Source organism: Cherax quadricarinatus, chromosome 75, assembly GCF_038502225.1.
Source record: "Cherax quadricarinatus isolate ZL_2023a chromosome 75, ASM3850222v1, whole genome shotgun sequence".
In the NCBI taxonomy this organism is placed as follows: domain Eukaryota; kingdom Metazoa; phylum Arthropoda; class Malacostraca; order Decapoda; family Parastacidae; genus Cherax; species Cherax quadricarinatus.
The window spans coordinates 13,496,123-13,514,265 of record NC_091366.1 but is presented as its reverse complement, the minus strand read 5'-3'; the positions used below and the strand labels follow the sequence as shown (position 1 = coordinate 13,514,265).

Here is an 18,143-nt window from a genome sequence, read left to right as displayed (position 1 = left end):
TAAAGTGTAAATTACCTAAGATAAAAAAAAAAAAAAAAAAAGTCAGATAAAGTGACTTTTTCCATTAGGATCCTTTTAGATCTTACTGTAATATCTTATTAGGCACGAAGAAACGCATGTCTATTTCGAACATTAAAATTTATTTTCCAGCACATCCTGCCACATAGTGTGGGCAACCTACAACCATGTAATATAAGTTACTGTAATTACACAAACTTCTACAATGCCTCCAGTGATAGAACGTACTTTCCGAGGTGGTAAAACCTTACAACTGCATACATTAAACATTTTTCTAGACATTCTACCAAATAGTGCCTAAGTGTGTGCAATAAGGCTAACAGATTACCTGGATTTATATTAAGATGTATAAGTAACAGGAATCCAAAAGTTATTTTACAGCACCATACATTACTAGCAAGACCTCACTTGGTTATGCAGCTCAGTTCTGGTCACCATACTACAGAATGGATATAATTTCAATAGAGAGCATACAGAGAAGAATGACAAAATTAACCCACTGTATAAGGATTCTCCCATAAGATACTTAGAACACTGAACCTTCACTTGTAGAATGAGAGGAAGCATTTAAGTATGATGGACAAAGATGATATAAATAAGGTACTAAGGATACTTAATCAAGTAAAAACCAGAAATAAGTTTTAAATTAGATAAATTTATATTTAGAAAGGACATATTATTATGGGGAGTGCTAAACCTGTAGGTATTATACAGCACCTGTGGGGGGTTGGGGAATGGAAGGTATTCAGGCTCAATTCAGGGAACTGGATGAAATTAAGACATGTGCAACATCTGGGTATCTTTATTGTAGACGTTTCGCCATCCAGTGGCTTTATCAATACAAATTCCAGGACATAACTTGAAGACAGTAGGACTATATACAGAAGATGAGGTAATCAGTCCCTCAACCTTGGAGTAGGTGCGAAGAGCACTATAGTCATGGAGATTCTGAAACAAGCAAAGAGCCTGGCGCTTATATAGTAACTTCAGGTGTAGCAGACGAGGGCATAGTCACTGGCAGGCGGGATTCCCCAGTGGAAGTAGGTCCTACCCAAAGAGATGGGTTAGTTGTAGTAGTAGTTGTCGTAGCCGTGAAGGTTATGTACATGTTGTCAGAATCAAGATTCCATGATGTTGGAGTGTCTGACAAGTTGTGTAAGAATGGTATATAATACCTACTGTCTTCAAGTTATGTCCTGGAATTTGTATTGATAAAGCCACTGGATGGCGAAACGTCTACAATAAAGATACCCAGATGTTGCACATATGTCTCAATTTCATCTTGTCGGTATTATATACCATTCTTTCACAACATCAGGGAACTGGAGCACAGATCCAATTCCCTAGATCAAGAGCCCCTCACCACCGTCAAGGAACCTCCCTCGAGGGTTTTCAAACAGTCGATACATGGAACAATAAAAGATGATTTTATTTCTTTGCAATGTTTGCGTGATTACAATTTTGACTTGTTAAGTACAAAGAAAGTCACTACCATGCCGGGGCATTTCAAGTAGGGCAATAGAGGCTAAAACCTTGGGTAGCTTTAGAGAGATATTGGACAGTTATATGAGTGAGAAGAGTTGGTTTGATTAGTACCCGAGGTACTTAAGGGAATTTTTGGATAACTTTGGAAAAAGGTTGAACAAAAGAGAAAGACCTGCCTAGTATGGGCTAGTCAGCCGCTGCAGTGTCCCTCCAATCTTATGTTCAGTTCAGGCAACTTAGATCCATGTAATCTACGATATACAACAATTACAATATTTTACATAATTTTCGATGATTGAATATACTTTTATTGGCACTGAAAATTACGGACATTAAATATTTTCTGCACATCCTACTAAACAGTTCAGGGGACTCAAATAAGTTTATCCCGGTACAATTACACAATTGTTATAAGATTTAAACTGTTCTACATAGTAACATATGTCTAAATTATTTAGGTTAACCCAGAAAAAAGTCAAGTGGCATTTCCATCGGTGGTCCTCATAATACTTAACTATATAACGCAGAGTAATTACACACAATTCTAAGTAATCTAAGGCGATAAAACCTACTTTACGAGGCGATAATATCGATAAAACTACGAATAAAAAACGATAAAATTTGAGGAAATGTTACCTGAAGTAGCGTAGCAGGACTCTGGTGATGTTTTGATGTGACTGACGATATTGATCAGCTGTGTCATATGACTACCACACTCTGGAAGCTCCTCTCTCATTGGTCACTCTCCACCCAACCAACAAATCACTAGCTTTCTCTTTTCTTGTGGCTACTCTATGTATGCTGCTGTCTCGTTGGTCACTCCTGACGCGATAGACCAATCACAGCTCTCCTCTCTCACTGTTTCTCTCCATTACCTCGATTCAATTCAATTCAATTTGGGCAAGGGGCACGTCTCCTTTAGTGAATGGTGGGTATGGTAAGGTTGTGTTGTATGTGATGTGTGAGTGGAGTATGTGAGGGCATCAATTTGAGACCTGGTTGTGTTCCTTGCGGGTTAATTCATCTTTTAATTCGGTCAAAGTCCTGATTTCAGTTTAGTTCCACATGTAAGTCATATTTTTTTGGTAATTGGATAATTATTACGCTAATTGTCAGGGATTGGTGGCTTAGGTATCTGTTCTGGTGGTTTATATAAGGTTATGGGCCTTGTGATCATTTATACTTTATGTAAATTTGGTCCATTGTGTTAACAAGCATGTCCAAGGTTATTTTTTGAATTACTTTGGAATAGGTGTTTGGGGACGAGACCCCTCAAGGAAGGTTCCTTGATGTTGGTGAGGGGCTCTTGATTTAGGGAATTGGATCTGTGCTCCAGTTCCCTGAATTAAGCCTGAATGCCTTCCACATCCCCCCCCCAGGCGCTGTATAATCCTCCGGGTTTAGCGCTTCCCCCTTGATTATAATAATAATAATTGGGGACGATAAGCTCGCTAAGTAGGTCAAGAGTCCGATATATGTAGGTCTAAGATTTAGCTGCAGGTACTTTTTATTGTTTTATTCAATGCCCGATTTATGTTTATTATATACTTTCTCATGTCAATGCATTGAGCAATTTAATTGTAACAATGATGTACTGTTGTGTTTCAAGTAGGGAGATAAGGATTTTATGTACTGTAACTAGACAATTTTGATACCTTATGTTAGGATTTTGTTTATTTGTATGGACTGTACTTGCATATATAATTTTGTCTTACTTGCGGGTGTTTCCTGCTGAATGTTTATGTACCAATGTAATGTTTATTGTAGGCTTTGGTTTGCCTAATGTTTAAGTTAATGTTCTGTATAATTTTAATTTTTGTATGTTGTATGATATTTACTGTGCACTTTGTGCAAGGGGTCTAATTGTACAGAGCTGTGGGGGATTTGTGTGTGCACAGACAAATTCAGAGTTTTTGCTTTGGCTAATGTTATTTTCTGTGCTGGAGCTCTCTCGCTCTTTTATTCTCTTAAGCGTTTCCTGTTATTTGCGGGAAGTATTATTGTGGTATGTCTTTGCAATTTTATTGTAGGTTTAGGTTTGTCTTTTGTTTACTTTATTGTAATGTATAATTTTATCCTTCGTATGATGGATCATATGTTCTGTGTACTTTGTGCAAGGGGGTCTTATTGTACAGTGTAACAGGCATGAATTATATGTTTAGACTTTGTTAATGTATTTTCTGAGCAGGTGTTATCCTGTTTTTTTCATTGTTAGGTGATCGTATATCCTTTAATGCGATGTGAATGTAACATTTAGGGTATGCTATGGGGTTGATGGTAGGCCATTGTATTTGCAAATGGCTACTTATTGTGTTATTTTATTTATTTATATCTTGTCCTGTATCTATTTAAATAAAAAAACAATTCAATTCAAGTTTATTCTCTATAAGGGTTACAATGTGGGGTTCACAGGATTTGGGTATTGTGTGGTTTACATGTTATAAAATACTAATTACAGAGGGGGCCACTAGGACACCTAGCATGGCTAGGCATTTCGGGCAGACTTAGATTAATTCTTAACATTAAATCCTTACAGATTATGGTATTAAGGCTAAGTGACTACATCATAATTTGTGAGTTAAAGTGTCTATATCGGAGTATCATAGGCAAACTTATGACTAGTTAGGATTTATTATTTTAAGATTAAGATTAGTATTTCTGGGTTTATAGTCAGTGGGTGAGTGTAATTGTGAACCACCAGGTGGTTATCATGTAGTTAGTTGTCGGGGTGTATCAGGGAGATAAGATGTTTTCTAACTGTAGTTTTGAAAGTGATGAATGTATCTGCAGTTCTAGAGTTCAGGTAGGGTGTTCCAGATTTTAGGTCCTTTGAAATACATTGAATTTTTGTAAAGGTTTAGTCGAACACGGGGAATGTCATAGAGATGTTTGTGTCTGGTGTTATGACTGTGGATCCTGTCACAACTATCAAGAAAGCATTTTAGGTCAAGGTTAATATTGGAATTTAAGGTCCTGTAGATATAGATTGCACAGTAATAAGTGTGGATGTTCTGAACAGGGAGTAGTTTACCTGGAGTTTACCTGGAGAGAGTTCCGGGGGTCAACGCCCCCGCGGCCCGGTCTGAGACCAGGCCTCCTGGTGGATCAGAGCCTGATCAACCAGGCTGTTGCTGCTGGCTGCACGCAAACCAACGTACGAGCCACAGCCCGGCTGATCCGGAACTGACTTTAGGTGCTTGTCCAGTGCCAGCTTGAAGACTGCCAGGGGTCTGTTGGTAATCCCCCTTATGTGTGCTGGGAGGCAGTTGAACAGTCTCGGGCCCCTGACACTTATTGTATGGTCTCTTAACGTGCTAGTGACACCCCTGCTTTTCATTGGGGGGATGGTGCATCGTCTGCCAAGTCTTTTGCTTTCGTAGTGAGTGATTTTCGTGTGCAAGTTCGGTACTAGTCCCTCTAGGATTTTCCAGGTGTATATAATCATGTATCTCTCCCTCCTGCGTTCCAGGGAATACAGGTTTAGGAACCTCAAGCGCTCCCAATAATTGAGGTGTTTTATCTCCGTTATGCGCGCCGTGAAAGTTCTCTGTACATTTTCTAGGTCGGCAATTTCACCTGCCTTGAAAGGTGCTGTTAGTGTGCAGCAATATTCCAGCCTAGATAGAACAAGTGACCTGAAGAGTGTCATCATGGGCTTGGCCTGGAAATAAATGGTATAAAATACCGACACAATGACAATATAAACACAAATGCAGTATAATGTGATCCTTTATTGACTACGTTTCACCCACACAGTGGGCTTTTTCAAGTCACAAACAGAACTACCTGGGGTGGAAGGAACGCGTTCCTTCCACCCCAGGTAGTTCTGTTTGTGACTTGAAAAAGCCCACTGTGTGGGCGAAACGTAGTCAATAAAGGATCACATTATACTGCATTTGTGTTTATATTGTCATGGGCTTGGCCTCCCTAGTTTTGAAGGTTCTCATTATCCATCCTGTCATTTTTCTAGCAGATGCGATTGATACAATGTTATGGTCCTTGAAGGTGAGATCCTCCGACATGATCACTCCCAGGTCTTTGACGTTGGTGTTTCTCTCTATTTTGTGGCCAGAATTTGTTTTGTACTCTGATGAAGATTTAATTTCCTCATGTTTACCATATCTGAGTAATTGAAATTTCTCATCGTTGAACTTCATATTGTTTTCTGCAGCCCACTGAAAGATTTGGTTGATGTCTGCCTGGAGCTTTGCAGTGTCTGCAATGGAAGACACTGTCATGCAGATTCGGGTGTCATCTGCAAAGGAAGACACGGTGCTGTGGCTGACATCCTTGTCTATGTCGGATATAAGGATGAGGAACAAGATGGGAGTGAGTACTGTGCCTTGTGGAACAGAGCTTTTCACCGTAGCTGCCTTGGACTTTACTCTGTTGACGACTACTCTCTGTGTTCTGTTAGTGAGGAAATTATAGATCCATCGACCGACTTTTCCTGTTATTCCTTTAGCACGCATTTTGTGCGCTATTACGCCATGGTCACACTTGTCGAAGGCTTTTGCAAAGTCTGTATATATTACATCTGCATTCTTTTTGTCTTCTAGTGCATTTAGGACCTTGTCGTAGTGGTCCAATAGTTGAGACAGACAGGAGCGACCTGTTCTAAACCCATGTTGCCCTGGGTTGTGTAACTGATGGGTTTCTAGATGCGTGGTGATCTTGCTTCTTAGGACCCTTTCAAAGATTTTTATGATATGGGATGTTAGTGCTATTGGTCTGTAGTTCTTTGCTGTTGCTTTACTGCCCCCTTTGTGGAGTGGGGCTATGTCTGTTGTTTTTAGTAACTGTGGGACGACCCCCGTGTCCATGCTCCCTCTCCATAGGATGGAAAAGGCTCGTGATAGGGGCTTCTTGCAGTTCTTGATGAACACAGAGTTCCATGAGTCTGGCCCTGGGGCAGAGTGCATGGGCATGTCATTTATCGCCTGTTCGAAGTCATTTGGCGTCAGGATAACATCGGATAGGCTTGTGTTAATCAAATTTTGTGGCTCTCTCATAAAAAATTCATTTTGATCTTCGACTCTCAGTCTGGTTAGCGGCTTGCTAAAAACTGTCATATTGGGACTTGAGTAGCTCACTCATTTCCTTGCTGGAGTAAGTTTAGATCTATGAAGAGTGGGGGGGGGGGTTGCCAGGGATGGGATTTAGTGATCATTCTTACTGCGGCTTTTTGTTGGGTTATTATTGGCTTTAGGTGTGTTGCTGCAGTTGAACCCCAAGCACAGATAGCATAGGTGAGGTATGGATATATAAGTGAATGGTATAGTGTGAGAAGGGCAGTTTGCGGCATGTAGTATCGTATCTTGGAGAGGATCCCCACCGTTTTGGATACTTTTTTTTGTTGTGTTGGATATGGGTGCTGAAATTTAGGTTGTTGTCGAGATATAGGCCAAGGAATTTGCCCTCATTATGTCTGGCAATTAGTGTTGTCGATCTTAATGTTAAGTTGCGCAACACCTGCTCTGCTACCAAACATAATATAGTAGGTTTTGCCAGTGTTAAGTGTAAGTTTATTGGCTGTCATCCAAGTCGATATTTTGAGCAGCTCCTCGTTAACAATGGTGTTGAGGGTGGCAAAATTAGGGTGGGAGATGACATAAGTCGTGTCGTCAGCAAAGAGAATGGATTTCAGGTGTTGGGATATGTTTTAGGATAATGATCATAATATAATAGTAAGTAAGTTTATTCATGTACATTTTTGTCTGAACTGGCTGCTTCACCATGCCTTACCACACTGTGTATGCCACTACGAATCTTAAATCTCTCAAACCAGCCTTTGCTGGCCTTAAATTCATCAGCAGTAGCACTGTTTTGAGGCATTTTCTTAATGAGATCATCATGCAACTTCCTTGCCTTTTCACAAATTATAGACTGAGAAACACTATCACAATAACAGTCTCTCTACCTCTTCAACTATTTGTGGTCTCCATTTTGAAAACATACTTGAACCTTTCACAACAGCTTCCTTGATTGCCTGTCTGTTCGCCAAGATAGTACTGATGGTTGAATGTGATTTGTTGTATTGCCTTTCCCTCTTCAAGGGGGGCTCCTTGGCGTGGTGAAGAGGCTCTTGGTCTGAGGAATTAGCCCTGTCGGTCTTCTTCCTCAGACCGAACCTAATTACCCCCCATTCTCCCCTCCCCTATCCCATCCTCCCCATCCTCCCCTTTTTCCATTCCTCCTCCTCCTCCTCACCCCTCCCTTTTGCCCTTCCTCTTTTTAGCCTTCGTGATTTCTCCCACAGGCGTGCTAGTTCCTAGGTAGGGGAAAGGACACCGGGGTCGATCCCATTCCGTTGAGGTTTCTTGGCGGTGGCGTAGTTTGCCGTGGAATCTGGATTGCCTAGGGATGTCCCGATCCCTCTCCGGTATCCCGGAGTAGCTTTGGGTGTCTTTTGGGCGACGGGTGTATCTCTGGAAGCCACCTTTCGGATTCCGGGGGTGGTGGCTGAAGGAGGTATGCTTTGTGGCGGATATCCGGCCGCCCTCTCTTTTGTCCACCGAGGTAGCTCGGCAGATGTGAGGTTGCTATCCCGGATTGCTGGTTTACTGGCATGAAGGGTAGGGTATGGCACGGGTTCCATGCTGCATCTGCGCTACTAGCGGTGTCGAGTCCTCTTGGGCGCGGAGGGAGATTTCCGGCCCTTTCATTCCTCCTGGGAACTATTCCTCCCCGCTCCCCCCTTTTTTTATTCTTTTTTTTGTTTTTATTTTCTTTTCTTTCTTTTTTTTTCTTAAAAACAAAAAGCAAAGGAGTAACCTAACCATGGCAGCCCTAGTCCATGAAACCACTACCCCCGGGCCCCTTCTTGATACCGCACCCCATTCTGACCCTGCCTTGTGTTTAGACCACTCTTCGGACACTCCTGATGCCCCTGTACCTCTTGCTGGTGCTGTTTCCTCACCCGCTTCAGGTACCGGGGCTTCGACTGACTCCTTCGATTTGTCTGAACTCCGCTCTCCTTTGACTATGCTTCCGGCTTCTCCCTCTACGGTACGGCAATTTTCGAATCGCCCACCCATTTCATGCCGGACCAACTCCGGTCCTACTCCTAAACGCCAACGTCAATCTCCTGATGATGCTCCGTCGTTACCTTCCCATTCTACTCGGAAACGACCGACACGTCAAGCACTCCCTCTCCAAGCTCAGTTTCGGACCACACAATGGACTAAATTCTTTACTTTAAGACCAACTTCTTCTTCTGCCTACCTTTCTGACCATAGTATTGCCAAAGCGCTCCTGCGTCATGTTGGCAGAGATATTTCATTTCACGCTCTCAAGAGCGGTACGCGCATCGTCACTGTCCAGAATGCTACCCAAGCTCATGATCTTTCTCTCCTTTCGAATATCGATACTACTCCTATCACTATTGAAAAACATCTTTCTCTCAATTCTTGTAGTGGTACTGTCATTCTGCCCCATACCATAGTCCAACAGAATTTCCAGTCATGTGGCAATGACATTTTTGAACAGCTGGAACTCCAGGATCTCCCAATCCTCAAAGTAGACACTTATGTCCTTCCTGCCCGGGGGCGGAGACGTTACCCTTGCAATGTGGCTCGTTTAACTTTTGACAGCCGAGAACTCCCGTCCTCTGTATATGTCGCGGGACATCGGTTACAAGTTCGAAAGGTGATACCTACACCGCAACAATGTAGAAATTGCTGGCGTTTTGGTCACCCAGCGAAATATTGCAGATCTATGGCCGAATGCCCAGTCTGTGGTGCCGACAACCATTCTAATACATCTTGCAGTCAACCTCCATCTTGCCTTAATTGTAATGAAGCTCACCCTTCGTACTCCCGCCGTTGCCAGGTCTACTTAAATGAACGTGAAATCCGTTGCCTCAAAGAGGCAGAAGGTCTCCCTTATGCTATGGCAGTTACTCATCTCCGCCTCCAAGGGAGACTACCCCGTGTTTCTTATTCTCGTGTTTCCAAACATCCCCCCACTTCTGGGGTCCCATCTTCTGCAGCCTCCTCTGTTGTTACCCCTCCCATAGCCATTACGGCATCTAATCCTTTTGCTGTCCTTGGCTCTGACGTCCCGACTACAACTCAGTCTGTTCTCACATCTTCGCGTCCTTCCTCACAAGCCCCAGTATCGACAAGACCTCGTACGACACCTAATACCAATCGCCCCTCTACTCAGAAGTCCAAAAAATCCACATTGCTCAAATCTTCTTTGCCCCTTCCTTCCCTTCTTCCACCTCCACACGTTACCTTTCCAGTCTCTGTACCTAGTTCTTCCCCTCTCTCTGGCTCTATTACAAGTGTGGAGATTCACCCTCCTCCTCGTACTATGCCTTCCACCCCCGTCCCCTCCCAAGTTTCTCCCTCTTCTGTCACCTCCCAGGTTTCTACCTCTTCTGTCCCCCCCCACACTTCATCTCCAGTCCCTTACACTTTTCCCTCCCCCTCTACTTTGGTACAGTCCATTACTGTCCCAATCTTTACTCACCCTCCTCCTCCTATCTCCAATATGGTTTCCCATACATCTTTGAATTCAGAAACACTTGAAGCCATTTCAGAATATATTGCAGAGACTAAACCTTCAATGGACACTGATTCACTTCCTGTTCCTTCTCTTCCCTCTCCTCCATCTTCACAACCCCATTCTTCGCAACGCTCCGTTCCTTCGCTACTTGAACATCTTCCAATGCCACCACACGTTGACTTTTCTAACCCCTCTAGTCCGTAGGTGCCTTTACCTACAGATTCCTGATATTTTCTTCATCGCCAATCATGGCCTATTTACAGTGGAATATCCGCGGCCTCAGGGGTAATCGGGGTGAGCTTCAGATGTTGCTTTCCAGGTTTTCCCCTGTTGGTGCTTGCTTACAAGAACCAAAATTACACTCGGCTGTTTTCCAACCTATCTCAGGCTATAATTTATTGTATTCTTCGGATCCTTTCTCAGATGGGACCTTTAATGAAAGTGCCCTTCTCCTACGCAATGATATTCCGTACTGTCAACTATTTGTCCATACCTCGCTGCATTACACTGCAGCCCGTATCCACTTGAATAAGTGGTTTACAATATGTTCTTTATATCTCTCTCCTTCTCGAGCATTTTCTATCCCAGACTTTGCCTTTCTTGTTTCATCCTTACCACCACCACTTCTGTTACTTGGTGATTTTAATGCCCACCATTTCCTCTGGGGGGGGTCTCATTGTGACTCACGTGGCATTCAGTTGGAGGCTTTTCTTGCCTCTCACCCCCTCCATGTTTTAAATACGGGTACTCCCACCCATTTTGATCCTCGTACTCATACTCTCTCTTGCATCGATCTATCAGTCTGCTCTTCCTCCACAGCACTAGACTTCACCTGGTCTGTTCTACCAGACTTACATGACAGCGATCATTTTCCGATCATTCTTACTTCTCCTTCCTATTCACCACCTTCCCGTAGCCCTCGCTGGCAATTTGATCGGGCAAATTGGGATCTTTACTCACACCTCACTGCTTTTAGTGAGGTTCCTTCTTCATCCTCCATTGATGAGCTCCTACACATCTTCTCGACATCAGTTTATACCGCAGCTTCTCATTCTATACCCCACACCTCAGGCAGGCATTCTCAGAAGTGCGTGCCTTGGTGGTCTCCTGCTTGTGCTCGTGCAGTACGTTTGAAACGTGCTGCATGGGGCAGGTACCGGTACAATAGAACCGCTGAGAGACTTGTTGATTTTAAGCAGAAGCGTGCGATCGCTCGCCGTGTCATCCGTGAAGCTAAACGCACTTGTTGGCGAGACTATGTTTCCACCATCACCTCTGCTTCTTCTATGAGTGCAGTCTGGAAAAAAGTGAGGAAATTGAGTGGTAAATACTCTCCTGACCCGGCTCCTGTTCTACGGGTCACTGGTGTTGATATAGCAAACCCTCTCGACGTTGCCATTGAACTTGGCACACATCTGGTCCGTATTTCCCGAGGGCTCCATCTATGCCCCTCGTTTCTTTCCTCAAAGTCTGCCAGAGAGTTAGTACCCTTGGACTTTTCTTCTCTCGGAGAAGAACAGTATAATGTGCCTTTTACACTTCAAGAACTGGAGGCAACGCTCTCAGCTTGCCGATCATCGGCAGCTGGGCCTGATGACATTCATATTCGTATGTTACAACATTTACATCGGTCAGCCCTTGTAGTCCTCTTACACCTCTTCAATCTTATTTGGGCACAAGGAGTTCTTCCCCAGCTGTGGAAATCTGCCATTGTTCTCCCTTTCCGCAAACCGGGTACTACAGGACATGATGCCTCCCACTATCGCCCCATCGCTCTTACAAGTGCAGTTTGCAAAGTGATGGAACGCCTCGTAAATCGACGTTTAATGTGGTATTTAGAGACTCACAACAGTCTCTCCGCTAGTCAATATGGCTTTCGTAAGGGTCGTTCTACCATAGACCCCTTACTACGCTTGGATACGTATGTTCGTAATGCCTTTGCGAATAATCACTCAGTTATTGCCATATTTTTTGACCTTGAGAAGGCATATGACACAACTTGGAGGTATAATATTTTGGCCCAGGCCCATTCCTTAGGCCTCCGAGGCAATCTACCATCCTTCCTTAAGAACTTTTTAACTGACAGACATTTCCGTGTTCGAGTCAATAATGTTCTTTCCCCGGACTTCGTCCAAGCTGAAGGTGTCCCTCAGGGATGTGTTCTAAGCACAACACTTTTTCTCCTTGCTATAAATGATTTGGCCTCTGTTCTTCCACCCAATATTTGGTCATCACTCTATGTTGATGACTTCGCTATTGCTTGTGCAGGCGCTGACTGTCACCTTATTGCAGTTTCTCTCCAGCATGCGGTCGACCGTGTTTCCACTTGGGCCACCACACATGGGTTTAAATTTTCAAGTACCAAAACTCACCAAATTACTTTCACTAGACGCTCTGTTATCTCCGATCATCCTTTGTATCTCTATGGCTCCCGTATCCCCGAACGTGATACAGTCAGGTTTCTAGGCCTTCTCTTTGACCGTCGGTTAACCTGGAAACCTCACATTACCTCTCTGAAGGCAACTTGTCACAGCCGGCTAAACCTTCTTAAAACCCTTGCTCATCTTTCCTGGGGAGCTGATCGTCGAACTCTGCTTCGCCTACATTCAGCCCTCGTTTTATCGAAACTCGATTATGGTGACCAGATTTATTCCGCGGCCTCTCCTGCTACTCTCTCTAGCCTTAACTCTATCCATCACCAAGGCTTACGTTTGTGCCTTGGTGCTTTTCGCTCTTCCCCTGTTGAGAGCCTCTATACAGAAGCAAATGTTCCATCCTTGTCTGATCGCCGTGATGCCCATTGCCTTCGTTACTATGTACGCTCTCACGATCTACACAATCCTTCCATTTATAGAATGGTCACCGATATTAGTAGACATTCTTTATTCGTTCGCCGCCCCTGTTTGCTCCGTCCCTTTTCTCTTCGCCTACTTTCACTCTTGTCTTCCCTTCAGTTACCACCTTTATATGTTCATGTAGCATCTCACTTTTCCCTACCCCCCTGGGAAGTTCCAGCTGTTCGGGTCTGTTCTTTCTCACTCCCTTGCTCGAAAGCTCAACTACCTACGGTGGCTTCCCGCTCTCTTTTTCTTGATCACTTCCACTCTCATTCTCATGCCACCGCTGTGTACACAGATGGCTCTAAGTCTTCAGACGGCGTCGGATTCGCAGCAGTGTTTCCGGACAGCGTCGTACGAGGGCATTTACTATCTTCAGCTAGCATTTTTACTGCTGAACTGTATGCCATTCTTGCAGCACTTATTCGTATCGCATCTATGCCTGTGTCATCATTTGTAGTAGTCTCAGACTCCCTTAGTGCTCTACAGGCTATACGAAAATTTGATACATCTCATCCCCTAGTTCTCCGTATCCAACTTTGGCTACGCCGTATCTCTACCAAACATAAAGATATTGTTTTTTGTTGGGTCCCTGGTCATGTCGACGTACAGGGCAATGAACAGGCAGACACTGCTGCGCGGTCAGCAGTATATGACCTACCAATTTCCTATCGAGGTGTTCCATTTCTAGACTATTTTGCTGCAATAGCTACCCACCTTCGCACCCGTTGGCAACAACGTTGGTCAACTCTGCTCGGTAACAAACTTCATTCTATTAAACCGAGCATAGGTTACTGGCCGTCTTCTTGTCATCAGTGCCGAGGTTGGGAGACCACTCTCTCCCGCCTTCGCATTGGCCACACTCGTCTTACTCATGGGTATCTCATGGAGAGGCACCCTGTTCCTCTCTGTGAGCAGTGTCAAGTTCCAGTATCGATTAGCCACATTCTGTTAGACTGCCCTCTCTATCAACGAGCACGCAGAATTTACCTCCAACGTCGTCTTCGTTCTCCTACTCTCTCTTTACCTTCCCTTCTTGCTGATGGACCCTCCTTTAATCCTGACTCTCTCATTGACTTCTTGACAACGACTGATTTACTCCACAAACTCTGATGATACTTTTCGCACTCCCCTCAGCCCTTTCTGGTTCAGTCTCTTGCTGCCCTTTACCCTTTCACCATCCACTGCCCCGCTGTTATCCGTAACCTGTTGCTCATCCATCTCCCTTTTGCCACCTGATGCCCTCGCTTCCTTCCTGCCCTGCAGCGCTGTATAGTCCTTGTGGCTTAGCGCTTCTTTTTTGATTATAATAATAATAATGTATTGCCTTTCCAACTGAGCATACACACTCCACTCTCATATTTTTCAATGATCTTCATTTCCATCATAATTCTCACCCTTTTTAACACAGGCTTGGCACTAGAAGCTTTCTTGGGACCCATGGTGGCTTATTTAGCAGTTACAAGCACTAGAAATATGTAATGGAATAATCCAAAATATATGTGAGGCACACATGGAAACCGACCGCAACAGCTTGGAAACAACGGCACGCTGACTCTTGGAGTGGCTGGGCCCGCTCAGGCTGCACTCTGGGCACATCAACACGTTCTGGACAAACGTCATTGGTTAAGTTTTTTGCCGTTGGTTAAGGCATTTTTTTCTATGGCAAAAAGCGTCTTTAGATGAAATTGCCGTTACTTAATGCTGCCGTTAGTTGAGGGTCGACTGTATATATACAGTGGACCCCCGCATACCGATGGCATCACATAACGATTAATCCACATACCGCTTGCTTTTATCGCAAAAATTTTGCCTCGCATACCGCTTAAAAACCCGCTCACCGCTGTTCGTCTGAGACGCGTCCAATGTGTGCCCTCAGCCAGCCTCACATGTGCCGCCCGTGCCATTGTTTACCAGCCAGCCTCCGCGGTAACATCCAAGCATACAATCGGAACATTTCGTATTACTACATTGTTTTTGGTGATTTTCTCTGGAAAATAAGTGACCATGGGCCCCAAGAAAGCTTCTAGTGCCAACCCTACAGCAATAAGGGTGAGAATTCCAATAGAGATGAAGAAAGAGATCATTGATAAGTATGAAAGTGGAGTGCGTATCGCCGACCTGGCCAGGTTGTACAAGAAACCCCAATCAACCGTTGCTACTATTGGTGGTACAGCTGCTGCTGTACCACCGTCAGCTGCTGCTGCTGCACTGTCAGCTGCTGCTGCTGCTGCTGTACCACCGTCAGCTGCTGCTGCTGCTGTACCACCATCAGCTGCTGCTGCTGCTGTAGTACTGTCTGCTGCTGCTGTAGCATCGTCTGCTGCTGCTGTAGCATCGTCTACTGCTGCTGTAGCATCGTCTGCTGCTGCTGTAGCACTGTCAGCTGCTGCTGCTGTAGTACCGTCTGCTGCTGCTGTAGTACCGTCTGCTGCTGCTGTAGCATCGTCTGCTGCTGCTGTATCACTGTCAGCTGCTGCTGCTGCTGCTGCTGCTGTAGCACCGTTGTTGGTGTGGCTTATTGAGAATACCAAGAAACAATTAACCCCAGAGGATTTGCCACCCAGGATAACCCAAAAAAGTCAGTGTCATCGAAGACTGTCTAACTTATTTCCATTGGGGTCCTTAATCTTGTCTACCAGGATGCAACCCACACCAGTCGACTAACACCCAGGTGAACAGGGAAAAATGCCTGGAACTAGTGCTCATATTGGTGAATTTAAAGCCAGCAAAGGTTGGTTTGAGAGATTTAAGAATCATAGTGGCATACACAGTGTGATAAGGCCTGTTCTGGAAGAAAATGCCAAACAGGACCTTCAGTACTCAGGAGGAAAAGGCACTCCCAGGACACAGTGTCTCATCAGTCATTGCTGCATCTTCAATAAAGGTAAGTGTCATTTATTCTTCATTAGTAGAGTAGTACATGCACAATATATACTGTGCATGTACTACTCTACTATTGTGCATGTATCCTTCTCTTTGTGTGTAGAAAAATGTATATTTCATGTGGTAAAATTTTTTGTTCATACTTTTGGGTGTCTTGCACGGATTAATTTGATTTCCATTATTTCTTATGGGAAAAATTCATTCGCATACCGATCATTTCGCATAACAATGAGCCCTCTTGCACGGATTAAAATCTCTATGCGGGGGTCCACTGTATGTGTGTGTGTATATATATATATATATATATATATATATATATATATACATTACTGTATATATATATATACAGGAAGGCCCCACTTATACGGCGGGTTAGGTTCCAGGCTACCGCCGTAAAGCGGAAATCGCCGTAAAGTGGAACACCCTTTTTTTCCACTTATAAATGCATACAAACACTAGATAACAAGTTTACACTAACATATATTAAGTTAGCAATAGAACCAGGCATCAAAAAACAATAAAAAGGTACAATACACACATAGTGCACTCATTACTTACCTTAAAATATTTATAGTCTTAATCTAGGGTGAGACAAGTAGTATTTATTGTAAGAAATCAAGTGTGGTATGTATTGTAATAGCCAGGCTACCTTACAGGCCACCCCACCCACACATGCTATTCTATGATATTTAAGCATCCCAGAGCGATAAAATGTATATACAGTTCACTCATTACTTACCTTAAAATATTTGTAGTCTTAATATAGGGTCAGGAGTAAGTAAATGAGATAAAACGAATAAATGAGAGAGAGAAAGAATGAATACATGAGAGGTGACAGGCCAGGCACAGAGTAAACAAACCAGGCTCCCACATCTTATATTTATGTTTATTTATTCTATTGTGGGGTGTATTTATCATCTTTTTATGTTATGTATCGTGTTTATTATATAATTTTGAAAAAAATATCATGGCTGGATTAATGAAAATGTGTATATTACCGTAATATACGACATTTAATGAGACTCCGTGACTATTGTTATTATCACCACTTGTGGAAATCGTCTGCTACCACAGATCACATTTATGTTTATTTATTCTACTGTGGGGTGTATTTATCTTATTTATATGTTATGCATCGTGTTTATTATATAATTTTGAAAAAAATATCATGGATGGATTAATGAAAATGTGTATATTAACGTAATATACGACATTTAAATGACTTGATGTATGTAAGTTTATTTAGGTACAGGTATACATAAGTATAATTATCAGAGTATATATAAAATATGAAATAACTTTTAAAAACATTTGAAATTTTGGAGTTTCCAGACAAAATGGAGAGACTTAGTGCTTACTGAGCTCATGGAGAATGTAAACAAACAGGGTGGGGCACGGTGACCGTATTAGAAAGTCAGGTGGGGGGAGCCGTATAGTGAGTTTTGGTCATAATTTGAAATGTCCGTATTAGCGGAACGCCGTAAAGCGGAACGCCGTAAAGCGGGGCCCTCCTGTATATATATACACATACATACATACATACAGTGGACCCCCGGTTAATGATCACCTCCAAATGCGACCAATTATGTAAGTGTATTTATGTAAGTGCGTTTGTACGTGTATGTTTGGGGGTCTGAAATGGACTAATCTACTTCACAATATTCCTTATGGGAAAAAATTCGGTCAGTATTGGCACCTGAACATACTTCTGGAATGAAAAAAGTTCGTTAACCGGGGGTCCACTGTATATATATATATATATATATATATATATATATATATATATATATATACATGTATATATATATATATATATATATATATATATATATATATATATATATATATATATATATATATATATATATATATATGTGTGTGTGTGTGTGTGTGAGGAAAATACTGTATATATTTTCCAGAAATACAGTAGTTATATGTAAATAGATGGCCATACTGTATTTAATAAAAATTGTTATAAAAAATGGGAAGCTGTGCCTGCGCAGAAGAGACTCGCCATTGTTTGTTTGAATTTTGGACAAGAAACGTTAATGGAATGGGAAGAATTTTCGTGCTCTAGAGGTTAAAATTGGGCTGACACCTCTCAAATAGGAGGCGAAATTGTTGGATGTGCATTCCTGCATAACTTGATATATCAGGTGACTGGACAAGACAACTCCAGGAACCTCAGATAAGTCTGTGATGTTGTAACTCTGGCCAGTGTTATTTTCATGTATAGACAGAGGTTTTCTGAGTATGATACACCTTGATTTCCAGTCAGATTGGTGAGTGATTTTAAGATATTCTCCTTCTGTTATGTATATGTGTATATATATAATCATTTATTATTTTTAATATACAGTCCACAAACTTATATATTTACCAGAATTCTTGTTGATGCATCTTTCA

The 18,143-nt window shown here is 42.8% G+C and overlaps 1 protein-coding gene across 1 annotated transcript in view; it reads right to left on the bottom strand.

Moving 5' to 3' along the window:
* Positions 1–2,285, bottom strand: part of VhaAC39-1 (V-type proton ATPase subunit VhaAC39-1) — a 36,988-nt gene extending 34,703 nt beyond the window's left edge. The window contains exon 1 of the mRNA XM_053780898.2: positions 2,140–2,285. Within this exon, the coding sequence (XP_053636873.2) occupies positions 2,140–2,239 (100 nt within the window). The 5' untranslated portion in view covers positions 2,240–2,285. The remainder of the gene's footprint in view (positions 1–2,139) is intronic.
* Positions 2,286–18,143: the final 15,858 nt, after the last annotated feature.